At 52.3% G+C, this 26,074-nt stretch overlaps 8 protein-coding genes across 8 annotated transcripts; 4 read left to right on the forward strand and 4 right to left on the reverse strand.

Annotated features, from left to right (window-relative positions):
* Positions 1-40: 40 nt before the first annotated feature.
* HD553DRAFT_272004 (APC amino acid permease) lies at positions 41-2,528 on the reverse strand (the record flags this gene model as incomplete). Its single annotated transcript, XM_046177737.1, has 10 exons — positions 41-87; positions 152-212; positions 278-375; positions 452-521; positions 599-948; positions 1,014-1,511; positions 1,590-1,764; positions 1,839-1,962; positions 2,058-2,254; positions 2,340-2,528. 10 exons carry the CDS (start codon positions 2,526-2,528, stop codon positions 41-43), a joined length of 1,809 nt encoding a protein of 602 aa, XP_046036555.1.
* Positions 2,529-4,024: 1,496 nt separating this feature from the next.
* Positions 4,025-6,183, reverse strand: HD553DRAFT_342166 (uncharacterized protein; the record flags this gene model as incomplete). Its single annotated transcript, XM_046182719.1, has 7 exons — positions 4,025-4,776; positions 4,843-5,572; positions 5,639-5,700; positions 5,758-5,822; positions 5,883-5,938; positions 6,010-6,041; positions 6,129-6,183. The coding sequence occupies 7 exons, from the start codon at positions 6,181-6,183 to the stop codon at positions 4,025-4,027; spliced, it is 1,752 nt and encodes a 583-aa protein (XP_046036556.1).
* A 309-nt stretch (positions 6,184-6,492) lies between these two features.
* HD553DRAFT_272077 (ATP adenylyltransferase-domain-containing protein) lies at positions 6,493-7,998 on the forward strand (the record flags this gene model as incomplete). The annotated part of the gene is made up of 7 exons (XM_046177741.1): positions 6,493-6,630; positions 6,698-6,889; positions 6,957-6,965; positions 7,026-7,065; positions 7,135-7,362; positions 7,437-7,650; positions 7,725-7,998. The coding sequence occupies 7 exons, from the start codon at positions 6,493-6,495 to the stop codon at positions 7,996-7,998; spliced, it is 1,095 nt and encodes a 364-aa protein (XP_046036557.1).
* A 322-nt stretch (positions 7,999-8,320) lies between these two features.
* On the reverse strand, positions 8,321-11,545 carry HD553DRAFT_342168 (ATP-dependent peptidase; the record flags this gene model as incomplete). The annotated part of the gene is made up of 15 exons (XM_046182720.1): positions 8,321-8,470; positions 8,543-8,713; positions 8,790-9,003; positions 9,075-9,207; positions 9,267-9,285; positions 9,355-9,402; positions 9,467-9,503; positions 9,566-9,745; positions 9,807-9,886; positions 9,948-10,109; positions 10,174-10,317; positions 10,451-10,587; positions 10,676-11,081; positions 11,147-11,443; positions 11,525-11,545. 15 exons carry the CDS (start codon positions 11,543-11,545, stop codon positions 8,321-8,323), a joined length of 2,199 nt encoding a protein of 732 aa, XP_046036558.1.
* A 246-nt stretch (positions 11,546-11,791) lies between these two features.
* Positions 11,792-12,649, reverse strand: HD553DRAFT_311427 (PHF5-like protein). The gene is made up of 5 exons (XM_046179968.1): positions 12,514-12,649; positions 12,398-12,434; positions 12,263-12,324; positions 12,015-12,180; positions 11,792-11,939 (listed from the first exon to the last, which is right to left on the reverse strand). The coding sequence occupies exons 1-5, from the start codon at positions 12,581-12,583 to the stop codon at positions 11,924-11,926; spliced, it is 351 nt and encodes a 116-aa protein (XP_046036559.1). The 5' UTR covers positions 12,584-12,649; the 3' UTR covers positions 11,792-11,923.
* A 6,073-nt stretch (positions 12,650-18,722) lies between these two features.
* HD553DRAFT_355586 (uncharacterized protein) lies at positions 18,723-21,808 on the forward strand (the record flags this gene model as incomplete). The annotated part of the gene is made up of 6 exons (XM_046183826.1): positions 18,723-19,517; positions 19,589-19,711; positions 19,795-20,068; positions 20,173-20,546; positions 20,656-20,919; positions 20,987-21,808. 6 exons carry the CDS (start codon positions 18,723-18,725, stop codon positions 21,683-21,685), a joined length of 2,529 nt encoding a protein of 842 aa, XP_046036560.1. The 3' UTR covers positions 21,686-21,808.
* Positions 21,809-22,118: 310 nt separating this feature from the next.
* HD553DRAFT_342171 (uncharacterized protein) lies at positions 22,119-23,430 on the forward strand (the record flags this gene model as incomplete). The annotated part of the gene is made up of 4 exons (XM_046182721.1): positions 22,119-22,148; positions 22,214-22,500; positions 22,580-22,850; positions 22,942-23,430. 4 exons carry the CDS (start codon positions 22,119-22,121, stop codon positions 23,428-23,430), a joined length of 1,077 nt encoding a protein of 358 aa, XP_046036561.1.
* Positions 23,431-24,299: 869 nt separating this feature from the next.
* HD553DRAFT_350087 (uncharacterized protein) lies at positions 24,300-25,792 on the forward strand. The gene is made up of 3 exons (XM_046183507.1): positions 24,300-24,664; positions 24,737-24,847; positions 24,913-25,792. Exons 1-3 carry the CDS (start codon positions 24,602-24,604, stop codon positions 25,525-25,527), a joined length of 789 nt encoding a protein of 262 aa, XP_046036562.1. The 5' UTR covers positions 24,300-24,601; the 3' UTR covers positions 25,528-25,792.
* Positions 25,793-26,074: the final 282 nt, after the last annotated feature.

Below are 26,074 nucleotides of genomic sequence, written 5' to 3' on the forward strand. Positions count from 1 at the left end.
TCGGCGCCCTCCGTTTTGCGGAAATAGATGCGTTGATTGATTAGTTGGAGAACAGCAATCGGAAAATACGTTTGTATAACGGTGCCGCTGTTTGACGCGAGGGACCCAAATGAGCTCGATCTCGAAAGCATCGAAGAGAGGAGTGACTAACCCTTTCGCTCGGCTCGGTAAGCACGCATCTCCTCGACGGTCAAGAACGATTTTCGGCCAGTCTGGAGACGTAACACAGGGAATCAGCTTTCAGTCCGGCGAAAAAAGGACGACAGGGGTCACTCACGTCGAGATCGATCTCCATAGCACGGTGAGGTCGGGACCTCTTCCAAGCGAAACCAATAATGTAGAAGAGGAGGACGACGGGGAGTGCAAGCCAAGACACTGCGACATGTGTTTTCGGAACGAGGTGGTCAGTGAAATCACTCCAGAGCAACATCAAAAGCGCCCAAGGACTCACGGAAGAAACCCTCAGCAATCTCGCCCGTGGTCATCTCCTTGTACCCGACCGGCCAGACCGCCACGTAGAACTTTGGGATTTTGCGACGTGAATACTGATCAGTATCATGTAGGTCACGTGGTCAAAACTGGTCATGCCGGGGCTCACCTGCGCGACGAGAACGAGACAGAGGAGGAGGAACCCGAACCAACTTCCATAGACGCCTCCAGCAGCGGTGAAAGGCAGCTCCTCGACCGAGTGACCCTGGGCCTTCCAAGCGGCTCGGAATCGGATGTGGCACATGCAAATCGACATCCAGGTGAAGATGGTGGAAAGACCCGAAAGGGCCAAGAGCCAGTCAAAGACGGCACCACCGGCAGAGGAGACGTTGACGTAGGCGATGGGTCCGAAGATCAGGATGGCAATGACCGAGGGAAGGGGTCGACCAGACTTGTCAACGTAGGTAAAGATCCTAGGGGCGTATCCAGTTTCGGCGAGAGCGGTCAAAGTTCGGGATCCTATGGGGTGGATTAGGAATTCAGAGACTGAACCACTGCGGCGACCAATTCAGACATAGACTCACCGGCGTAGACACAAGAAAGACCGATAGACAAGACCGAGATACAGATGGTAGCGTTGACCAAGTGATCAAGACCCTTGACGTTGGCGTAGGTGAATACCAAGACGAAGGGCGAAGCGCTGGCATCGTAACTCGAAGAACCTCCGAGCAGACGAGCGTCGTCCGAAGGGATCAACAATCCGATCAAGGTCAAGGACGAGATGTAGATCAAGGTGATACGCCAGAAGGTCTGCTTGACGGCGCTAGGCATGGTCTTCCTAGGGTTGGGAGTCTCGGAGGCGGCGAGCCCGACGAGCTCAGTTCCGGCAAACGAGAACGCGGCGGTGACGAACACTCGGCAGATACCCTTGAACCCGCTGGCGAAGGCACCAGGGCTCTGCCAGTATCGTCCACCGATGTAGCTGTCATATCGGGATCCAGAAGGACCGCCTCCGCAAACAAAGACGATACCGGCGAGCAGGAAGATGACGGTCACGGTCAGCTTGAGACAAGATGACCAGACTGTGTGTTCACAGGACGAGGCGTCAATTTATGATGAGCCAGTCACTTCAGACGAGACGACGGCGAGGAGCGACTTACACTCCTCTTCAGCGTAACCGAGGGTACCAAAGATGTTGACGACAATAATGGCGATCCAGAAGACGGTGATCCAAACGGCGACATTCACGCTCGTCGTCCAATATTGCAAGGTGATGGCGGCAGCAGTGATCTCAAGAGGTAGAACGGCAGCCCATTGGAAGACGTAGTTCCAACCCTATAAGAACGTATCGAATGTGTAAGATTCGATCCGATAGGGAATGTCAACACGCTCGAGAGACTCGGACTCACCATGGCGAAACCCCACGAAGGATCCAGGAAACGAACAGCGAGGGTGTAGAAACCTCCCGAAACAGGGTAGACGATGGCCATTTCACCGAGCGCTTGAGTAACGTTGATCAACATGATTCCCATCCTGAAGCGGACACACGCCGATATCGTGAGCTTGTGCACGAGGACAACTCGATCGCAATATACAAGGAGGAACGGTCGGGAAGTGTAAAAACTCACAAGATCCAGGCGATCAAGATACCAGCCGGTCCTCCTCGGTTCAAAGCCTGACCGGAACCGATGAAAAGACCGGTTCCGATAGAACCACCGACAGCGATCATCTGCAAATGACGAGGTTTCATCTTTTGCTGCAACATGGGGGAATCCTTGAGACGCCTCTCAAGCTCCTCGGGGTCCTCGGTACCTCCAGCGATCATCTGGCCGCTGTGATGCCGAACGGGAAGATTTCGGTCAGCAAGGAAAACAGGACGACCATGCGAACGGAAGACGCCATGAACCAACTAACCCAGTATGTCCGGGAGCGGGCTTGTAACTCTCAAAGTTGAGACCGGCTCGGGTCCAGAACGACTCTTTCGAGGGATCATAGATCTCGGCTCTGTCCGTTCGGTAATCTTTCTCGTTGACAGCCGCGACAACAGCGGTGTCTGGCTCGTAGCCGTATTCGGCATCCTTCTTGGGCTCGTAACTCATGGTTGCGCCAGTCCTCTGTAAGAGATGGCTAGGTAGAAGGTGAAGAGGTAGGGAGACGTTATCGGGGGGATTCAGAAGAAGGGTGGGGGGCGACCTCGATGCGGGTGAGCGAATAGTTGTCGTGGAGTGTTATATATGCTCTGGCTTACGATGTATGTTCCCTCGAGATAACGATCTGTATGGGCAGATAGGGCTATCTATCTCGTCGAGGCGAGGAGGGTGGGGGGGAGGGGGTCGTCCGAAACGATCGTCGAGATAAGTACTCTCTCAAAGGGGCAGACCCCTCGCTTGCAGGAGAGACCTGGGGCAACGCGGGGGAACGAGGAGCTAGCCGGCCGCTGACTGGTTGAGACGTTGCAAAAACACGTCGTTTAGACGAACCCCCCGCGGCTAAACAACGTCGCTGCGCTTCCCCTTCCCCCGAGCACGACCACCCTCGGTCGAGGTCATTTCGCTGGGCATGTGGTCTCGTGTGACACCGTCGTCATCGTTCATCTTGGCGCGACAACGTAACAACTGATCAGCGCAACAACGGGGAGGTGATCACGATCAGATGGGTTGGGAATTGGTGCCATGCGGTGTCTCTCACAGATCCACCTTGGCGCGCCAGAAGCTTTCCGCCATGCGCCGCCCTGCTCCGTCGTCCGTTCCTTTGGGTCGCGTGCCTGCGATTGATACCGATAGCGAAGGGAGATCGTCGGTTTCTGCGCTTTTGACCGGCAACGTCGAGAACGACTCGTTGACAGCATGACAATCCTCCTTCACACTGGCTAGACAGCGCGATGCGCCTTGCTTCGTCAACACCGCTGCAAAGGGCCAAGTCACGATGATCGTCACATCGTATGCGCAGTAACCGATCGAGCAGCCTACGGAGCCGTGAGCGCGATAAGCAGAATGCGACTTCTGCGGCCCATGTGCAACGCAGATTCAGAGGAAATACCGGGACGGCGATTGGCAACAACAAACGTCGACCTTGATCTTGTATGTCTTGGCATCGAAAGCCCTTTTCATATGGCCTGCTGGCTGTTGGCCTGTGGAATAGCCGGCCCCCTGTGGCCGCTGTATATTGCATTGTGACCGACCCGGGGGCACGGAGAACGGGATCTTCTCGGAATCACGATCACGCCTTCCCTTTGTTTTTTCGGGACCGAACCGTGGTTCGTGGCGCTGCATTGTGTTTTGCGTTTCGAAGGAAGACGGGCCGCCGCTCGTCGTCGAAACCTGAAACTCAAACACGATCAAATATCAAAGTCTCGGAACGTTCGGAGAATTGATCGATCGAGATAAGGCCATCTCTTATCTCGCCAGCCGAGATTAACATAGCCTGTGTTTCCACGTGTATGTAGTCCGACTGCCTTGCAGCGATGAAACGCATCAATCTGTGGTCCAAGAGCCATTGACTTCAATACCGCCGCTATACTCCATTTGTCGCGCAGACCGTCTTTGCAGTCGTGGGACATGTGATGGAAAGATCGGTAAAATAACGCGGGAGCAGGCTAATCCGCTCCGCCTCCATCATCGCCAACACCATCATCTGCTGCGTCCCCTACATCCCCATCACCCCCATCCACCTCACCAGCTGCGGAATAGTTCCCGCTTCGCCTCGAGCTAGTGCCCTGCTGTATCCTCTGACTCATCGCCAGCATTCCCCTGGCCTCCTGTATGTCCTCGTCTGCGTCACCATCGTCGTCCCCAGCGTTCCCGAGATCTTCAGCTAGACCACTTCTGAAACCGAATCCTTCGGGCGCTTCACTTCCACCTCGTGATGGAGCCCAACTGGCATTCTGAGCCTTTTCCTTCCACTCGTCGTCCTCTTCTTCTTCGTCATCATCGTCGCCAAAAGGAGTAGCTTCCCTGAACAACGGGGTCGATGCCCTTCCCGCTCCCGGTGTCTGGCTTTGTAGACGTGAAGGTAGAGCGGAGGCGTTACGGCTCGAAGGTCCTGGTGTGCCTCTACCGAAAGAAGCCGCGGGGGTGGCGGACCATCTACTCCCTCCATGTCCCCTTAGACCTGGTGTAGCGGTAGGTCGGTCAGTAACGCTCGTCCCGCCTCTTCGCGAATTTGGGATCAGAGGGGTCTGGCTGCGATTGTCCAGGCCAAGATTCAGGGTAGACTCTCTTCCGGACACGTCCCGCGTCATCGATCGGGAGTAGAGCGAGCGGCTTCGAGAGGAAGCCTTGGGCAGGTCTGCCATCGGCGGCCATGGTTCGATGATCAAGACGAGGTGGCGCGTAGAGATCGAAAAGCCTATAGCAGCGGTTACAGTTCGGTATAAGCTTGTCGTAAATGCGTCGTTAGACACTACTCGCTCACCTGCATAGCTTAGCCGGGTGACGGGTTTAAACTCCTTCCCATCCTCCTCTTCGACATCGCCCATGCCATCAAGCCCTGTGTCTTCCCTAGGATCAGGGGACCCAGCCCGGCGTCTCCCATCTGCATGATCGACAAAGCCATCCTCCGGGTCTTCAAGCCCAGTACCCAAGTCCGTCCGATGACCAGCCACAGCGGCGCCTTCTCTCATGGCCTGTAACTCGCTCTCATCTCGTACTGGCAGATGGAGTGCGCCATCAATCGGCTCGGCGGTGATTGCCTGTAATGGCATCTCTTCGTCTTCCATCGGCTCCTCCTTTACCCGGACCTCCTCGATTTCATAGTCCCCCTCCTCGCGGGCGAATAAAGGTGTCTTGTTGCGCAAGTCTTCCCGTTCATCCAGCTGTGCGTCCAGCCCTCCGCTCTCCTCCGTCTCTGTATACGTCACTCGACTCCTCTCCCTCGCGGATCTCCTCGGAGTACCTGGCCCTGGAATCTCACCAGATCGAGCTGGATCCTCACTACCTTCCCCAGCATCGGTAACGACCGAACTCAACCTGGATGGACCTGCTGGCCGTAACGATCCCCTTCTGGTCCGTTGGCCGGGAGGGACGGTCGAACCCTCTCGTTTTACTTTCCGCTTGTTTTGAAACTTGGGGACCAGGGTCGCAGACTTGATCTCCCGCCCAGCTTTACTGGAACGGTTGAGCTTCTGCATGTGATATTCACGTTTCTGAAGGGGGAAAGACTTGTCAGACATCGAACTTGGAAGGGTCGGCTCTCATGGAATAAGGCTCACTTTGAGAAGTACCACATGTCGTGAGTCAGTCTTGCGGAAGAAGAAGGCGAATTGATAGTCAACTGTCGAACCCAGATCAGCCATGAATCGGTGACCTATCCGTCATTGACCGTACTCACGACCTCGATGCACATCGACGGTAGATTTTTTCGCCGGATCTTCGGAGTGGAACTTGCTCGCAAGTCTGGAGAAGACGGCTTTCAGTGATCTGGTTCACTTGCCCTGTGGGGTAATATGGCCTTACTTTGGTCTCAAGTCGGCCAGGACCGCTTGTAGCGTCTGGTCGGTCATCCAGTCGACCTGTCGTACCAAGCACGGAGTACCCGTTCATGAGCTTCAGATCACAGGCAAGATCAAGGCAAGCATCTTACATGTCGTTCGTCAAGATAAAGGTACAGTGGGACTATGTCGGTATAGATGCCGATGTCAAGGTAATGAGCTCCCTTGCAACTCGAGATCAAACGTCATCCGTGGTAGGAGCGTTACTCACGGACCGTCCACGAGCTGATCCTCAGATAGAAGGCATTTCTTGTCGAGAACGGCATCGTCCAGCCGTTCGGAACTCGAGAGGTCCGTTTTTGCCAGGTGCGTGCTCTGGAACTCGATCTCACCGGACCACCGTGTAGGGAGAAAAGGGCATGCTATGGGTCGAGTGACCTTGGATCGATGATGATGATCGCTGCCGATGCACGATGGAAGCAGATTTACATCCGGGTCACACCGCTCGACCTGGTTGTTACTCTGACTGACTCTGACTCTATAAGACCTCTCACATTATAATCTATGGCCTGTGACCTATACCTTCCCCACCTGAGGTCCTTCGAGATTCAAATTCGTTGACTCTCGCACTCGCCATGTCTGCCTCGGCCGTTCAGACTTCCATCAAGACCGCCCTCGGTGCGCTGCCGTCAAAGTTTAGCAAAGCCCGAAGCTCCGGTGCCCTATACTTTTTCGATAGCGAAGTGAAGGATGTCGAACAAGATGGCAATCGAGTGAGCCAATGAAGGACATGAGCTTCTCAGGTAAAACTCCATCTAATAATCTTGTCGGACGATATAGTTCCAGATTCGAGTCTGCCCGGCTCTGCAGGACAAGGCAAAGGCCAAGAGGGAAGCTGATGCCAAAGTAGGCAACAATGAGCAGGATCAGGCGGAACCCAACAAGTCTTCCCCCTTCGAGCCGCCTTATGTGGAGGATCTCTTCGTAGGAGACCTTCAGGGGTCGCAGGGCGAAGAAGGAATGGCCATGTTGGTCAGTGCGAACGCGAGACTACACAGCAACCATTACTGATCATCGTTGGGCATTCCCCATTGACCAGCTCAACAAGGTTCGATAACCGTTGGTCGTTCAAAGTTCTGGAATATTGAGCATATCTTTTTCACTACAGTACGCAGTATTACCCGAGCACTTGCTTCTCTGTACAAAAAGTCCGTCGCACTTTCCGAACAACCAAGCCTACTCGACCTAACCGCTCACTTCCGGCTATGCGACGACAGCCCAACAACCGCAATCAAGCCCTCCTACCCCTCACCAACTACTCCTTACCTATCTGACTATACATGCCGCATCGAAACACTCGACGAACAGGTTGTTGGCCTTTTATAATGGTGGAGAAGGCGCTGGAGCCAGTCAGACATGGAGACATCTGCAGTGTATCGAGGTACCCAGGAACGAGGGTGCACCGATCGAGGAATGGGTAGAAGACCTGGAAGTGGAGAGGAAAGGTAGGTCCAAATCACCGGGACGGTCCTTTTCCTACATCTCACGGAGAAATCCGACAATCATGCTGTTACTCTAGACAAACCGTTTGTCAATACGAGACTACCTCACCTTCACCTAATGCATCACCTACCTCCCGCCAAGAACCTGTCTAGCACCTGGACAGACGAGTCGCTCGACAAGATGGAGATGAGCCTGGCTTCGGCCATGGTCTCCCTCTTGGACGCCATGTACGATGCTCTCAGGAGGAACAACGCCGGACGAGATGGCGGGTGGAACCTGCTGATGACCCTGTGAGTACAAAGCTGCACTATCCGCTAGGCAACAGCCTGATGACCTGGTAGCGTATTTGCGTTCCCTCCTTTAGTGACCATCTTCACTTGATTCCCCGTTCGAAACCCAACTACCAACTACCCGGGGGCTCTAAACTGGAAGTCAACTCGCTCGCTTTCGCCGGAATGTTGCTGGTCAAATCGAACGAAGAGCTCGAACTCCTCAACAAGACTACCGAGACGAACGAGAATGGGGGAACCCAAGGATTGATGAGGGTGCTGGAACATTGCGGGGTACCGCGAGCTTGGGGAGAATGGGAAGAGGCGGCGGAAGGGACCTTGGCTGAACCGGTTCAGCAGCAGCTGTAAAGGCGGTCAAGGGAAAGAAGATTGACACGCCTTCAAGCCATGCAAGAGTATAATGTAGCACGGTCAATCACTAACTAACAATGTTGCAAGAGCCACGTTAACGTAACATCTTGTTAGACCTAGTACATTAGGGCAACCGTCCGCTCTTCTCAGGGGTGGACCGCAGGGGGTTATCTACGCGTGATTTGCAAGCCCTAGGTCCTGACAGGACAACCCCGCCGACTCATTCTATATCAGGTAACTCGGCTTGCGAGCAGCAAAGTCGGATTGTGCAGCTTGTCAGGAGTGGTTCATTACTATATCATGTTTGCTTTTAAGCTCTTTACTCGATGATTTGTACTGGTATAGGCTCGTCGACCTGTGACGTCAGCTTTGGACCGAGAGCGTCCAGCCTGTCTAATTTTTCCCCACGCAGGACCCGTTTGACCTCTTCCCTATCCAGCGTCTCATACTCTACCAATGCCTCGGCGAGCTGCAACACCAGAATATAGAAGATCTCATTAGCAGATTAATATCGTTGAGGTTGGAGTACGAGCAAACCCACCTTGTGAAGATCGCCAATATTGTCCTGCATCAAACCCTTGACCCGTCCCCAACCTTCATCCACGAATCGTCGGATCTCAGACTCGATTTCGTCCTTCTTCGCTCCGCTCAGGTAAGGCAAGTCGTCATCACTATGGGCCACCAGGCCGACCTTAGGACTGAACCCGTAGTTCTGTATAATTCGTACATTGATCAAAGTCAGATAGAGCGTTTCCTGGACAAGCTGACGATCAGGAATCATTGCTCACCCGCACCATCCGCGTCGCCACATCGGTCGCTCTTTCCAGGTCGGACGAACATCCAGATGTCGTCTCGTCGATCCCGTAGATGAGTTCTTCGGCAGCCCGACCTCCCAGAGCTACGTCAATAGAGGCGTTCATCTGTTTCCGAGTCATGCTATCCACGTCGTCTTCAGGCAAGCTCATCGTCAAGCCCAAAGCTCGACCTCGCGGCATGATCGTACTAGTAGGCAAAAAAAAAAAAAGGTTTAGAATCGTAAGGTCGAGGCCTCGCAAGGGAACCTCGCGACCTACACTTTGTGAAGGGGCATTGCGCCGGCAGTCTTCAAACCCGTCAACGCATGTCCAGCCTCGTGATATGCCGTCATCTTCTTATTCTCCGGTGTTACATAATGACTCCTTCGCTCGGCACCCATCAGGATTCGGTCTGAAAATAGATGCATCGTCAGTATAAGTTACGATAGAGCCCATGTCCACTAGATGTACCTTTTGCCCATTCAAAGTGCTGTCCGGTCGAGTTGTTAGGCATGATCAATCAGGAGTCAACTTATAGGTGAAAGGCCAGAATACGCACATTGAGCTTGACATGCGTTGATCCTTCTCGAGAAGCGCGGATAGCAGCCTGGAATTGCCCTCAAGTTCAGTAATTGTAGAATCGCCGCAAAGTGCGGGCCACCTTTTCTCACCTGGTTGACTAGATTACTCAAATCCGCTCCAGACATGCTATAAAGATTGGATCCTATGAGTGGATGTTACATCACTAATGACGTCCAACGAGAACTTACCCTGGGCAACCACGGGCAATGATTGTCGGATCGACCTCGACATCGAATTCAACCTCGTTCATGTAATGTTTCAGCAAAGCCGTTCTTCCTCGCATGTCGGGAAGGGGTACAGTGACATGACGATCAAAACGTCCCGGTCGTGTGAGCGCGTTGTCCAGACTCTGCGGGAAGTTAGTAGCCCTGATAGAAACGGTACGTCAGCGCGGACCGGGAGAATGCATTGTAAGCGTGAGCGGCTTACCCTATCACGATGACACCTTCGGCGTCCTGGAACCCGTCCAACTCGACCAGCAGCTGGTTCAAAGTTTGCTTCATGTAATGCTGCGAATTCCAGGACGAATCTCAGCTGGCGTGCGTAGAAGACGTCGACGATGCGAGTTACCTGATCCTTGGCCGATCGCCTCGACCCGATGGCATCAATTTCGTCAATGAAGATGATGGCCGGTGCCTTCTTCCGAGCTGCAGCGAAAAGCTCTCGCACTCTCGCCGCACCCACTCCAACGTACATCTGATCGAAGGACGATCCCGAAGCGTAGAAGAACGGCTGCGAGGCGCAAAGCGAATCAGATGCGGAAATTGGGTGGGCCTGCTACCGGAGGGCGACTCACGACTTCGGCTTCTCCCGCTACAGCTCGTGCTAACCTGGTCTTACCGGTTCCGGGTGGACCGGTGAGCAGTACTCCCTTTGGCAACTTGCCTCCAAGGTTGGAAAATCTCTCTGGATTCCGCAGGAACTCGACCACCTCTTGCAGCTATGAACGATGTTTGTTAATGCAAGCGCAAGCAAATTGACTTATCATTCCTTCCATGCTTACTTCCTGTAGTATGTAAGGATTTGAGTCAGTACAACAGGTCAACAAGAGATCACCCTTCGGAAGCACTCACATCTTTCGCTTCGTCGCATCCCAGAACATCCTCGAACCGTACCACCCCACCCTTCTCAGGATCAAACTCGGTAGGCTGATTGCCCGCCTTTAGCAGTCCAGTGTTCTCCAGGATGAGCGAAGCCAAGGTTAAGAAACCTAGAATCCCACCATATCGTATTGGTCAGTCCTGGCGCGGTCCTGGAACAGCTGTTTGTCCCAATTTTGGCATGAAAGTTGAACTTACAGAAGATGTAAAGAGCGTTGACTCCAAGGGTCTTTGCCACCCGTGCGGCGGAGAACCCTCTCGACTCTTCCAAAACAACGTGGACAGGTTTGGCCTGTTGGCCCAGTTCCGCCAACGAGGTCGCTGCCATGGCCGAACCAGCTGATGGCGGTGTTGCTCTGCTTCGGAATCCAGGCAGAGACGCCAGCTTGGCTTGAAGCGGAGTCATTGTGGGAATACTTGTGGGAGCATCGGCTGTAGATTCGGAAGTCTCGGTTGATGAGGCGGCAAATGAAGGTTGGCCAGCGAGAACGGCATCCCGTTCACGGACGGCCTCCGGGATCTGCTTGCTGAGCCCAGTCCTTGCCAGAGCCAACAGGTAGATGTCGAAAGCTTCACTAGACTGCGCAAGGGCTTGAGGTGGAGTCTACCGAACATCATATCGGTCAGCGGCTCGTCCTCTAGCAAGAACCAGAGTTTCCGTAGACGTACAGCTCTCAGTGCACCCTCCCATCTAGCTATGACCCCCTGCTCGGCGCCACCGTCCAGCAGAGCCTTGAAAAGTTCAATCTGTTGCTCCGTGTCTTCAGGACTAGCATTGGCATTACTCTCCAGGGCAGCAAGTTTGCCCTGTGTAGGTGTATGTTCCGACGAGACCGAACGGGAGAAGAGGGAGAAGTTCCGGCTTCCAAATGAGGTGAAACCGATTGTTGAAGGTTGTGATCTATTGAGCGACTTGCAGCGAGCTGCAGATCGTATCGTGCTCAACGCTGCTCTCGAGGACGAGGCCTATGCAAGCACAAGCCATCGAAGTCGTAGACGTAAGTAAAGCTCGGCAGTGACGAATAAGCTCCTTGAACATTAGCTCACTCGGACCGCTCGCTGTAGCATATTCGCCGGAGAGAACGCTAATGTACTATCAGGTGCGGTGACTATAGGTCTGTGGGGGTTATAAAATGGCGAAGTGGACGATTGCTCAATCGGCGAGGTCGATGTCAGCCACCGTTTTGATTCTTGGGCGAGCAACTGGCAACTGGCAACTGGACGCTTCGGATCGATCCATCGATGAGCGATCGTCCGGAACTTTCGTAAGGGCGACGCACATTTTAGCTCAGAGGTGATCTACAGTACCAGCTGTGGATAGGAATTTTGTTGCCATTCGAATTTGAAGAGGTCATAAGCAGAAATCGTATCACGTATTACAAGGACCCCCGTCGTCGGTAGAGAAAGAGAGTCGTTAAGAGGATCACAACAACAGGGCATCCCAGTCTAACCCTTTTTGAATCTGTCACAGAGAATGGCTCGGCATCAGTATCAATAATATCGATTGTCATCGACCCCAGCCACTGGTCGTGCTTACCCAAGCTTCTGTCGCTCGTAATGTGCATCCGTACGGCTAGCACCGAGGTTGACGATCTTAGGGCATCCATCCCTATCGCGCTCCAAGGTAACACACTCCGTGCAGTAGTAGGCGTTCGAGATTCCGTGGGAACCGCAGACGATGCATCGACCGGCATAGGATCCGACTGAGATTAGCAGGAGAATATCAAAGCAAAGGCTGGTCAGCATCCGAGGTGGGGTCTAAGCAGGATGATGGTTGTCACTCACAACTGCAATCGTCACATATCCGCACCAGCGTCATGGGTCGCACGTAAGAATCGCAGATGGGACTAGAGAATATGCCAGCACACATCTTCAAATTAGGAAATCGAACCCATAGCAGATCTTGTATCCTCTACTTACCATTTTCCGTCACACTTGTCACACATTCGGCCAATCGCTAACTCCAACAAGATCACATGAAGCCCGTATCAGCTTGTGTTTGTTTCGTCGAAGATGCGTCCTGCTTCCTTGCTTACCGATTCCAGGCTGTCGCCGGCACATGATGAGATCTGCAACATGGAAGAAGATTGAGACGAAGGACGTCATTCGTTAGCAGAAAGGTACTGTATTCCGTCTTGCCTGGAGTCCTTTCGTACCGGGATGATGTTTAGACTGGGAAAGTGGTTCGAATGTAAAATGTCAGCAACCAAATGTACTCATGGTCGATGTAGCATCACTCACCATGTTGGCTTTCTTTCCTCGTTATAAGTACTGCGATGCTTGCTGCTCTTCTCCTTCACACTGTCCAGATACGGAAGATCGGTATATCAAGAGAAGATCAGCTAAAATCCTAACGCCTCAGCCCTGGAACGAACTTACATATCAGATATGGATTCGTCGAGATGCCTAAGCTGTATGGATACACCGCACAGCTGTTGATGGGTTGAGTGCAATCAGAACAAACTATGGAAGGAGTTCGTTCGATGATGGAGGATGCAAGGTGAAGTCTAGTCGATTGGGGTCTCGGACCGATACTCGAGAGGTGAAAGACGCGCGGATCCAGATGTGCTTAGTCAGCCGGTGCTCTCCCTAGAATACTTCAGCAGCACGGCGACGACGCTCAATGTGGCTAGACCCCTCGTAGTACCGTAGTAGCCAACAACCGCGATCTGACTCTATCTAACCGGAAAAGGGATACCAAAACGACAAAAAGCCAAGCTCCCACCGAGGCTCGAACTCGGGACCTGACGATCGCCAACAAAAGACATAAAAGTCGCCTGCTCTACCAACGGAGCTCTAGGAGCCACAAGGGATTTTTTGACAAAAATCTGAAAGATTGAACAGAATCCAATGCATTGGACAACGTCAGGATCAAGCAGGCATTCTAGTCGAGTGGAGCGATTCCAATCTTCAGCAATTCTTTTTTGGCTTCACCGATGGCTCTAGACATTTTCGGAATTGTACAACGGACAGAGGCAAAAATCCCGTAGACAAGTTGGGACACAATCAAGTCATGCGTAGTATTTGATGAGGACGGGACATTTCGTGTTGGTCTGGTGAGCAAGTCTTATCGTCGGGACGCGCTATACTGAGATAAATGCGACAGTGAGAGACAGATATGAGTCGACCCCGCGGATTTGACAGTCGCTTTTGATGAATAAGTCACTCACTCAGACTCTACGGAACAAGCATCGATGGACGCCAGCGATACTGAGGTCGTCGAGACGACAATCTTTGTGGCTCACGCCTCCGGCCGAATACAGCAAATCCATTAGTTCTGGGCTGTATTGAAGGATCTGATGTTTGATGGCGGGATGTTCGAGGATACCTTCGGCCGGGGATAGAGACCACAGATTGTCGGCGTCATTCTCGTGTAGGCCCCAGGGTTAGAAATCAACATACCGTTCCGCATCCTGTGGGCATGAATAGAGTATGCGTCTCCAGTCCTCCCATCCACATCTCCTCTATCCAATGGCTCATCGCAAGTTGGGCAAATGAAGCATTGAGCGCGTACCAAGCCAAAGCATATTTTGGCCCGACTAAGCGCTGGATCTATTGGTTTGGCAATTCGAAAAGAGCGAATGACTGCGAAACCATGCCCTCAGTCAGCCCCTCCGGAATATGGAATACACGAGTCGCTGGCGACGTTTCACCCGATAGAAGAGAGATCATCACTGTGCCATGAAAATCGGACATGAAACGGTGAAAGAAAGCATCGTAACGCTGCAATTTCAAAGCGAGTCCTGCACTCGCGCCAGGGCTGCTAGCCATCAGGAACAGCGAATGACCGTGAAGTCGAAGCGTTACTCACGTCGAAGTTTCTCGAGTACGATTTCGAACTTGATCAGACAGGCACTCGTGTCCTGATACACCAAGGGGAGGTGACCAAGAAGTGAACACCATTGTATCTGCTGCTCGAGTTCGATCGGAAAGGTGGGTTCTGAGTTTCCGTTTCCTACGCCTTGATGGTTCCGGAGGTCCACCAGCATTTTTTGAATCTGTTGGCATACATTTCATCAACCATCTTAAGCGCAGGAGTAGGCATCTCGGGAAGACGTCTTACCTTTGAGATCCCTACGGTCACCATTCCAATAGCCCACGTCTCTTCCACATGATCTCCGCAGACAGGTTCCAAAACTCCTACGAGGAGTCGACCGAATTCTCTCAAGGTGTGCGTGTTGTTTGTCAAAAACTGTTCGATCTTTGCTGTGGATCTTCTAACGGTAGCCGGCATCGACGTCGAGATGTACAAGGCTAGAAATCCTTCGTTTATCAGTCTCTGTCAGAATTCCGGCAATTATCACATCGTACTCCGGCTGCCCTGCTTGATCCGGTGTGATTGGTGCGGAGACCAATATGATCTTTCAGTCCAGACACCTTGATGCAGGCGTTGCCAAACATGAGTGGAGTCATGTTCGATTTCAGTCTGGAGCAGCTGGCCAGTTGACGGCTGACTGCGGTCGCGGTGATCCCATTTCCTTCGGCTCATCGTACGCGTCCACTGAAAAGCCTGCTTGTATGCGATCAGCCGGTGTAGATTTTGAAGTTCGGAAGGCCATCTACGTGTTCATTCACCTGTGAGCATGCTTCGAAGGCTTCCCCATTCCCACCGCTATCGCGATCAGATAGCAGCTCTTGGACATCGTGGTTCGTAATGGGTTTCGTGTCGTCCCATCGCCAGAACGCTGCTTGTGAGCATCTGCCGAAATGTGACATTTCAGCGGCAAGCATCTCAGAATAGACAACACCGACTTACAGCTCTGCTTTGTATTCCACTCGGGCTAGAGTCGAAAACAGATTCGTCACGATCACGGCCTTCCTCGTCTCAGAATACGATGGTTCCGTGATATCTTTAGAGATTTCCAGCCTGGGCTGACCGTATAGCCGCGTGTTGACTCGACAGACTTCCTCCAAGAACAACAAGTGAGACTCGGGCAGGTCTTTCGGCATGTCGTCTCCGAAGACGACGAATACGTTGCTACCGTTCGGTTTCCGTTCATCGCTGAGTTTTTCTACCGGAGCTGCGAGGCAGGCGGACGATCCTCTGCAATCGGGCGGGTTTGGAAGTGAGAGAGCGGAGCTGGTTCGTCGTCGGCGTATTCTCGAGACGTCTTTGATATCCCGTGGTAGCTCCGTTTCATCTTGTTTTCTCTTGTGTCCGGTCGTTGACGGCTTTCTGTCCGCTTCCGTTTCCTCGGTCAGGACCGCTGAATATTCCTTCCTACTGTGGCCAGGAGTATAAGCGGTGAGGAAAGGTCCTTTACTCATCGGCTGGTGGATGTCGAGTGCCGGAGACTTCTTGCTGAAATCTGCTCGGCGGAGACGCTCATCGTCTTCTCGAAAGGGGTGGGAAGATCTCGGCCTACATGCCGAAGGATACTGCCGTGAGTTGAGGCGCTATTTTTTATCTGCGGATACATCAGCACTTACCGCAACTGATTGCGAGCTTGCCATGCCAGAAAATTTCTCTCAGCGATCGATTCTCGATTATGCTCCTCGACGATACTCTCGAACATCTCTTGAGATGTAGGATGTGATAGAGACATCTTTCCGGTTCCAGGCGGGGGCTCCCCTAGCGGTATATGCGTATGATCGCAAGCGGAGTCGACCCGGATGATCGGGAGCGAAGCGGTTCGTATTGTTCGAATGGGGTCCAGGCGATCAGGCGAGTCTTCGTCCGAAGAAATCCCACATTTCATTTTCGAACGGAAAGTATAGAGACCTAGAGAAGAGAAGACTACAGAAGAGAAGAATAGATGTAGTCTTCTCGAAAGGACCCTCGGCTTGATAACTCGGAGATCAGAGATGTAAGCGGGACGCAGTGTCAAGAGAAAGCGCAGGGCGCCGGCTCCGAATTCAAGATTCCTTCTTTCCATTCCATGATGACCCTCAGCGATCAGGGATCGGCTCTGTCGACTTCACAGGCTCGTCATCGGTGATGTCATGAGAGCATAGAATTGACTCAACTTGAAACGCGAATCCCTGGCGTCATTCCGTCATCTCTCGATTTGGTTCCGGTTGCGAAGTGATGGTGTTCTGGGTTTTCGAGAAATCGAGAAATGGTTGTTGATCGTTGATCGAAATGATCCAATCATTTTTTTCGAAACCAAAGCACGTAAGGAATTGAGGTGACCACATCCTCAAACGGGAAGTATGGATCAAGAGCCTCTGTTGCGCTGTCACCTTCGTCTTCGTCAAATAATATGATACGGTACGTCGCCGACCCCTCAGAGCTAGCTTCCCGGCATAGAGACCCTTTTCAGTAAAGTACGCCATACTGTATTCCTGATCAGACATCATAAGGATCTATCGCTTATGGGTTGTTTTCCGTCTATCTTATAGAAGAGACGGAAATCGGGAATCACGGTGCTTCACGTTGTCGACAGCTCAGCAGATCATGTACAAGAACGCGAAAGTTCTTTTCGTCGCCATACAAGGCAGCGGCTTCGCAACAGGATAACCTCGAAAGTTTTATCAAAGTCTCTAATAGGAAATGACAAGTACCTGAACAGTCTCCGCAACAAACGGTGGACATGAATGTCCCTTTCGACTGCTCATGCAGGCGCGTCCTCGCCCGACCTATGCTTTCTCCTGAGGAAGTCGGTTCCACTGCGTCGACGAATGCGAAACAAGGTGAGAACTGGTTTGAGAGGTAGGATGGACATCACGGGCTGATCCAAGTCAAGGCGATGGATCGCCTTTCGATATCCAGGTTGACCACCCATCAACAATATCGCCTGGAAATAGTTGGCCAACGTACCACCTCCGTTCGTCTGCTCCACGAGCAATCATGAGCCTGGCACATAAGCCTCACAGGAGAATTCGAGCAGGCTCAATAGGCAAATGCATTCTTCCCTCCCGCCGTGGACCTTCGACTGTCGTCAACCCAATGCACGCCGATCTGTTACAAGAGTTTCCATCAGACATGCTCCTTTCGTTCGGAGGACCTGGATAAGTACCCCGATCATGAACTCTGGGTCGTGAGGTCCGTCTTCAGGTTTCGATGTTCTCAACAAGATCGGGCCAGTAGGTTGACGGGGACAAGATACATCATGGTCACGAGAAGCCTAGGCGTAGTTCGGAGATCAACAAGCAACGGAAAGGAGACGGTTCCCCTTAGGCCAAGCCTTTATACTTGCTTCGGTACGTGCTCAGCATATCGAACCGCAATCCCAGATGTATCTCATTTCCGTGCCCAATCCTAGGCTGATACCCTTGTTGCAGGCCAATCGCCACTCTCATAAATCCCGAAAGTTGAAGCGCTTATACTGCATCATCCCGCAAGGCCCTCGACCAGTCTTTCGAATGTTTGGTTCGAAATGCACCTGAGCGGCGGACGGATCGATCTCACCTGGGAAAAACTTCGAAATAAGCCAGACGACGAAGTGCGTTCTGTGGTCAACCTGCGCTTGGTACCCAAATGTCCCGGCGGAGCTAGAAATCCGTCATCAGGAGGACCGACGATGACATAATCGATAATCGGCCAAACGTTTCGGGTTGTCTTATCGCAGGCGTCCAAGCGAGATCCAAATTCGACTCCTTGGAAGCCGGCCATCGATAAGCGCGCGCATCCGTGGAACCTCGGTATCATTCCGCAGCCGAGAGCGATCTTCGCGGGCGACAACGATGTGCGACAAAGCTGCTCAGGCATCGACCACTCATCTAGGCAGCGAGTGAGACATCTCTCGACGTCCCCCGATGACGGCGAAAGAGCATCATTGCCAGCAGTGCGAATTGGTACCCCTCGAGACTTGCAAACGAGTCCGCAGGGAGGCGCGGAGATCCCTCCGAAATGCCGCAGGCATACGCGTCGCCCGTGCCCTTCCCCATGCTAAAAAAGGCTCGGTCTAAAACGGTGGCCGGATGAAGGTCGATCTGACGCATACAAAACGCAGCGAGAAGGTTTTGACACGGACAGCCTCGTACCAATGTCCCGCCGAGTAGTCCGCTTTCGCGGGGGGGGGGGGGGGGGGGGGGCTCTCGCTTCGGATCTGATATGGCGGGCGCAACGATGATCGACAAGCTGGTCATAACCTGACTCAATTTAAATCTCGGTGAATTCCCGTTTAAATTCACTTAAATCGCGCGTTATCAGTCCTACTATAGTGACGTGTCAATTGTACGGTGAAATCGTTAATTATTGCAGTGTTGATGAAGTCGACCTCCACAAGTCGATCGATGTATCGATGTACGATATCGACACGATAGCTGTAATACTACCTTTTACACATCAGACAGCTTCACAATGACTAGTAGAACCCCCCTGAACACCACTAGGACCTTTAACAACGCACCGTTGGTGACAAATCACCATCAACCACGCACCTTCGTTCCGCTCGCTCCGGACCTCCCTTTCGCACCGAACTACGAGCCTGTACCCTCCTATATTTCACCAGAGACCTCAGTATACACCTCCTACCACTCGTACAGTCATGGGAACGACTCATCTGGAGCTGGACCTAGTAATAGCCGCCCCGAAGATGAGTACGAGGCCGACCTTGCCTCTATAGTGCAATTGGCGAACCTTTCAGCCGGCAATTTGGGATACGACAACTCGGTCGAAGGCCAGCCTATAGCTCCCAATTCGCAAGATATAGCCAACAAGACCACTTCTAAAGCACCTACCAAGAGGGCATCCACTCGGAAGGAGATTACGGCTGCTAAATCAGCCCGTAAAGGTCCCCAACAACGACGTATTCGACATAACGAGGGTGTAGACCCCTCAACGGCGGCTCAGGCCTCTCAGGCCATTATAGATGGTCATCTAAGGGCCCCCCGTACCCAGCGAACATACGCAGGGTACATGAGGAGGTGTCGGGAGTGGCTAGACGAATGGAACGCGAATCGAGCAGAATCCGAACCGGATCTTACCGGAGCGCTCGATGAACTTAGCGATCGATCTGCGACCTGTGTACAACTCTACATCGCTCATGGAGTGTCAGGGAAGAATGGTACGAAGCCTCTGAGCAAAGATACGTGTGATGGTATCAAGGCTGCCCTCAAAGCACACTTCCGAACGACGTTCGGAAATCGTTGTTACGTGAGTGAAACCTCATCTATCTTCACCCGGTCGTGGCCATCGACCTGATATACTATCGTATGTCTTCATAGGGAGAAACCTGGCAACAGAGGCCAGATGGTCAGTGGGAAGGGAACCCTATCTTCGATGGTCTCGTACAGGACCTCATGAAGTCGATCAAGAACCGGGATGGTCGAAGCATGGCTAGTGATCAGGTCGGTCGCATGGTTACTGAAAGAGGTGTCCTTTTCACCTTGCGTGTGCTTATACATTTCTGGCTGTCGATCATTCCTTATAGTCTCTCCCTCTCCACCTTCCCGATCTGCTCCACCTCGTCAAGTGGGTGAACTCGCAGTTGGACATAGAAACGGATCCGAAGACTCGGACCGAATGGCTGTTCGCACTTGCGTACATGACGACAACGTGGTTCCTGTTCTGTCGAATGGATGAGATCCTCAGTCTCCAGGTCAAGGCTATCGAGGAGAATGGATACAGCCCTGCCTATCCAGGCGAGAGGATTACTATGATTCATCTGATGTGGCGAAAGACGAATCAGCACGATCCGCGCAAGGGTGAGTGAAAATGCTCCCTCTTTCACCGGGAGTCCTCCGATTGCGAAACTTATGACTATCTTTGCTTCTCTTGTTATTTGTTTGTTCTGTAAATACATCAACAGGGCAAACGTATCAGGTGCACCCTCCTCACAATCCCGACGAGCTCCCTGCGTACTGCTGGACTCACCTTCAGAACTGGGCAAATCACCTTCGAAAAATCACCCACCTCGACTTAGCGCCCGAATACTACTTGTTCCCTGTTATTACACCTCGAGGGAATGTAGATTTCACCAAGAGGATGCCAGCGAGCTCGTGGCAGGTCATTTGGGACCGTATATTAGATCAATCCGGCCTCGCGGCGGCGTATCCGAACGGTAACTTCACTGGGCACTGTTTCAGACGAGGAGCAGCACAGTGGCGTTTCAGCTTCGATCCTGCGGGTCGGTGGTCGTTTACAAGCCTTACCTGGTGGGGTGGTTGGGTCGAGGGCGAGTCTGTAAGTCTTAGCGAACGTAAACAGTAAGGACAAGTCCACAGTGAATATCCTGACATTTTCATTCGCCACCTCCTTCATCTGTGTACGCTCGATCGACTTCATCGACCAGGTCGGTACGATGGCACGGTACCTTCTAGAGAACCTTCTCAAGGTCGAGAGGACCTACGGGGACATGCACCACCCTCAAAAGAACCCAAACAAAACTGTCAATCAAGCAGCACCGGGTGATTTGTACCCAGCGAAATCGGGAGACATTCTGGCCGTCCGACAAGAGCAGAAGTCGATGCATAGGGACCTCGTACGTGAGATCGATAGCCTGAAGGAGTTGTGCAGAGATCGTATCGTTACACAGACGCAGGGACCCAATTCGATGGTGAGTTCAGATCCCGAGTGAAATCCCTATCGCCTTTCACCTGGCTGATCATCAGAACACATATCAGACGGAAGACGACAAAAACGATATTACGAAACAGATTCTAAAGGGTTTCAATGACATGCTGGAGGCTCGTGGTCTCGCACAACCGTTTGAGACCAATCCTGTGGCATCAACATCGACATCGACATCGATGATACCGGCCGCATCAAACGGGAGTTCTTCAGTGAATTCTTCGGTCTTTTCGTCATTCACTGGACGACTCGAGACGTCCGAAAGGAGGGTCGACGCCATGCTACAGTGTGCACCGTATACGAGGGTAGTCACTGCAAACACCACAACCTTCACTGGACCTGTGTTGAGGCTACGACGCAGCGGGGAGATCATCGAAAGAGACAAACCCGAAATCCCCGCACCTGCGGATGTCAAGGAGGCTGTAATGCAGTGGTTCTTAGGAGGATTCCATCCCCATCACCCGTACGCACTGCAGGATTGGCCAAACGAATGGTGTACGAAAGGGAAGACCAAGGACGAGCTCGCTACGCAGAACGTTTACGTCCAGCGATCCCGTTTGGGGTCAGCATACTCTTCGCTCAATGAAGGAGCAATGGATTTCACCGAAGCTGGTTGGCAACGATTCCAGGCTCGTTATCCTCAGAAGACGGTCACTGCGGTTCTTAAAGCGGTCAGAGACGAACTCAAGGCGTCGGGGCAGATCACTGCTCGTATTAGTCGCAAGCGAAGCGATCACAGCGAACAGAACTGAACTTGAACTCCGTTTTGTCGATTTTTCACCTTTTTTCGAATGTTATAGCCTGTTGTTCGTGTTTACTAGTTTATACCCCGAAATCCTGTTCTGTTTCACCCTGTACAGCTATTTACTGTGTGTCTAAAGCTACGTGTTTGATCTAGAGTGAATTCTAGTAGGAACGACTCGTTTTTTAGCTCGAGAAGCGAAATCGTCAAAAAACACAAAAACGGTCGATGAACAATAAGCGAATTTCACCAGATGATCGTCGTTTTTCAAGAACGTCTAGTCGACCGATTTCACCCAAGAACCTTCATCTACATCAACTACGTCGATATCGTTCTAAGTCTTATTATCAATACTAGACACTTCAAAACACCTCGTACTGTTGCTCTAGACCTCCCTTACCCCTTACACGTTTCACCTCGTTCTTTTACTCCCGTTTGAAGCCATGTCCGACGCCCAAAGTTCTCAAAACGCCGTACGTCGAAACGTGACCTTCTTTCACCCAAATAAACGACTTACAAGCCTATAAACTGCTCATAGACCGCCTCATCCTCCTCTAAGCCCAAGCCTAAGCAGTGGGGAGGTAAAGAGGCTGCTGCTGCTCGGCAAAGCAAGAGGTTGGCCGCTCGAGAAGAGGCTCGCGAGGCTCGCGAGAAGGCTGATCGCGAGAACGCGGAGGCTGAGCGCTGGGAGGAGCAGGGAAAGAAGAAGAGAGCTCGGGAGGACACAGACTCGGGCTCTGACGACTCGGTGGACGAGTATGTCGAGGAGGAAGGGAAGTCGAAGTCGAAGAAGACGAAGACGAGGTCGGAGAAGAAGAGGAAGACGTGAGTGAAAGAGGAGACAATTTCACCGAGAACATTGACTTATATATCTCTTATATATCTCTATCTCTATGTCTCACAGCTCCTCCCCTCCCCCGGACGATGACGAGGATGAGTTGGAAGACCCGGAGGAAGCTGCTGCTGCTGCCGAAGACCCCAGCTTCGAGTACGACCGTGATCGAGCTGAGTCGGCAGAGGTGATGAAGTATTTCTGGCGATATCGAAAAGCCAAGGTATACTGGAAGCCTCAGGTGGTCTTTGACTACTGGAGGCAGCAGCAGAAGCCGGTAAAGTCCGGGAAGAAGAACGAGGAGACGGGTGAGGTCGAACGGAAGGCGTCGGCGCACATGGAGGTGAGTATTCAAGTTCGCAAGTGAAATCCGAGACATTTTCACCGAAGAATACTGATCGACTTTCGCTTATGTTTCTTCTTTCGTCTTCTAGTCTGCGATGAAGATCTTCTTCAGTACTACTGGGAAGGTCTTTGAGGGTCGTCATCGTTGCAAGGGATGCCTACAGCTGCCTCTGCGAAGCAAGAGGAAGATATCGGATGATGTTCCCGGTATCATCCTGAAATGCAAGCAGATTTCACCGACCGGTCGATGCGCTCAATGTGCTCTCGTCGGTGAGAAGTGTTCGCTTGAGGTCCAAAACGGAGACCTCGTTAGGGTCAGGGCCTCCTTAGCAGAGGACGTGCCGACGGGACTTGCGGAGCAGCTAAAAGACCTGCTTCAAAAGATCCAGAAGCACGTCAAGAACGACCAGGTTCGGATCACGGGAACGACGATCAACGGTGTTGTCGAGATGGCTGGGGAGCTCGAGATCCACCTAGAGGAGCTAGAGGAGGCCCTACAAGGTCTTCCGGTGAAGTACGCCGATACCGACTTCATCACGGTATTCGAGAACGGAGAAGAGGTCGATTTCGATCGATAAACTTATAATTCACTGCTTAGGCTTGTTGTATCTGTACTAGAGGGCTCTTGAATGAAATATGATCTTATTACACCGACAGAATCAACATACTATGAGCTCAGAACGATCTTACTATCTGTCGAGAAGTTACATCATTTCGAACCCAATTTTCACTGAAAACGCACATAATTGCACCCAACACGTATGAACAACTATCGCACTTGAATAGGTTCTTGACAACTGTTTCAAACGCTTTCAACTCTGAGTATGTCATTCATCTAGGTCTAGAGATGGTGTATGCAAGATTCGAGACAGCTAGAAGCAATCTGGCTAGGGTGAAACATCAAAATCGTTTCAAATTCGAAGCAATAATCGTGTTCGAGTAAGGGCGTTCTGCGCTTAGAATTACAGGTAATTCATGACTAATTTCACCAGGGGCGGCGCCCTACGGGCGCGGGAGCTATATAAGCGAGTTAAATCAGCCTAAATTAGATTTAAATCGAGTCGACAACAAGTGCGAGCCAAGTCGCGTTCTACGCTGAAGAAACCCTTGTTTTCACTTGGCTTAAATCGGATTTTTCGCCCGCAACCGTCTCGAAGCGCTAGACGCAGCGACTCGATTTAAATCGACTTAAATCATTGGGCATAAGCATTGCCAAACGACGACGTCAGGTGCACGAATGCATCTAGTCGGGACATCGCAGCTATTCCACAAGCGTTTTTGAAGCACCTCTAAACCCCCGAACTAGCCCGGGCGTTGTTCGAGGTTGTTGATTGCTTGGGAGTTCTGACACGTTCGATTGTCTTCCTTTCGTCGTCTGCCCCGTTGATCCGCTCCCGCACGCGACCCAGTCTTGGGCCGATCGGCCCTGTGCGTTTGTGCCTCATGCCAAGACCAACTTTTGCTTATGGCCAAGGATAGAACACTTGTACACTTTGCTGCTGGCCTCGCACCTTTCATGCCTTTCACCACGTCGACCTGGTCCTCGTATATAGAGGCAAGGGGTAGAGGGGGGTGGGGCGAGTCTCGATCACTCGGGATGTCCTCGCCCCCGCAGACTTCGAACGCGCATTCTTCCCATTTCAAAGCAATCTTCAAGCTCGTTCAAGTCAGCTCGACTCCAGCATTCCACATCTACGACGTATCGACAAGCCAGCCGGGGACATTTGACCCGTATCTCCGCTCTGAATCATGTCCCTGAAGATGCACAAAGGCGGTTCCATGAGTTTTGCACAGATCCTGGACGAGGAGTTGGTAAGTCCGGGAACCGTGTCCCGACAGAAAAGTATGTGTCCTCGTATGCTGATCCAAATATATATCGTTCAGCCGGCCCCGCCTCCTTCGTTTGCCGAGATCATGAAGTCGTTCTCCAAGGACGGCAACGGTGACGCAAAGACCCTGTTAGCCATCCTCAGCGCAAAGCAAGCTGAAGAAGATGTAAGCCTCGCATCCATCCTGAACCGTTTCTGTAGCCTAGTCTGACCGACTGCTACCGTCCACAGCGACTGGCAAAGACCTTGGAGATCCGGATTCACCTGCTACAAATGCACGCCCAACGTCTCGGCATGGTTCCCACGCCGCCTTCTCCTCGAGCGCAGGGGTATCTCACCCCTCCTCACATTCCGTCTCACAAACTATACCCCGCTCCCCAATCCCCACCATACGCCATGCCCACCGCCCGTGAGGCCGCCAACATGAGGAGACACGACAGCACTTCGTCTTCCGGATCCGGGTCGAGGGTAGAGCTGTCCGCTTCCATGTCGCCGGTCTCTTTGACCCTTCCCCCGATCACCCGACACTCTGAGCAAGACCTCGCTCAACTCCGACTCGCTCCCATCTCGCCCAAGTCTTTCCCTACCCATTTCAAATCTAGCCCGACATTCACTCCCCTGAGTCTGAAACGTCGACTGTCCGAGGACGATGACGACAGGTCGGAACGAAGCAAGCGGGTCCGATCTACTACCTTGTCCGACGTGGAAGCTGCTACGGGGTACGGGTCGAGGAAATCTTCTTCCCCATCGTCAGTCGTCAGCGGGAGGAGTAGGAGTTCGTCCGGCGGTCGGATGACCAATGGATTGGAGATGTTGCTCAATGCGGCCGAGATGGAGAAGAAGTAAATGAGGCTGGATACCATGTTATGCGGTTCTCTCTTTTTGGGATTTTGGGTTCTCAACCTTAACGACCTATTTAACGATCAACCATACACGGCTTTGAAGTAGTTTAACAGTTGTACTCGCTCCACCGGGCCATGAGAGCTCTGTGGGGTGCTCATCGAACATACCCATATCGTTGTACACCATCCTATGCAAACGTCACCGCCTGTCTTCCTCTCTCGAGCTCTCTCTTCTTCCGCTTGCTGTGCATCGGCTCGGTTCGTACCGGCAGAATTCGGGTTGTTGCGGTTGATATCTCTAGGTCGTATGCTATACGCTCTCACTCTGTCCAAAGTGGTTCGGATCCCACGAAGCCTAGGGCCCCGACAGTTTAACAGGCTTCGGCGTAGTGCTGTTCCGGCGATCGACGCTCCTCGTGGTTCCCGCCGACAAAATCAACAGAGGGTCTGAGGACGCGGAGCAGATGAAAAGGAAGGAGATCGTTCAGGTCGAAGCATGTGGGAATGATCATCTAGGTTCTGTGAGCTTCCATCAGCCAGAGCTAGAACCT

This window comes from Filobasidium floriforme, assembly GCF_021052385.1.
Source record: "Filobasidium floriforme strain CBS 6241 chromosome Unknown HD553scaffold_11, whole genome shotgun sequence".
Classification (NCBI taxonomy): Eukaryota; Fungi; Basidiomycota; class Tremellomycetes; order Filobasidiales; family Filobasidiaceae; genus Filobasidium; species Filobasidium floriforme.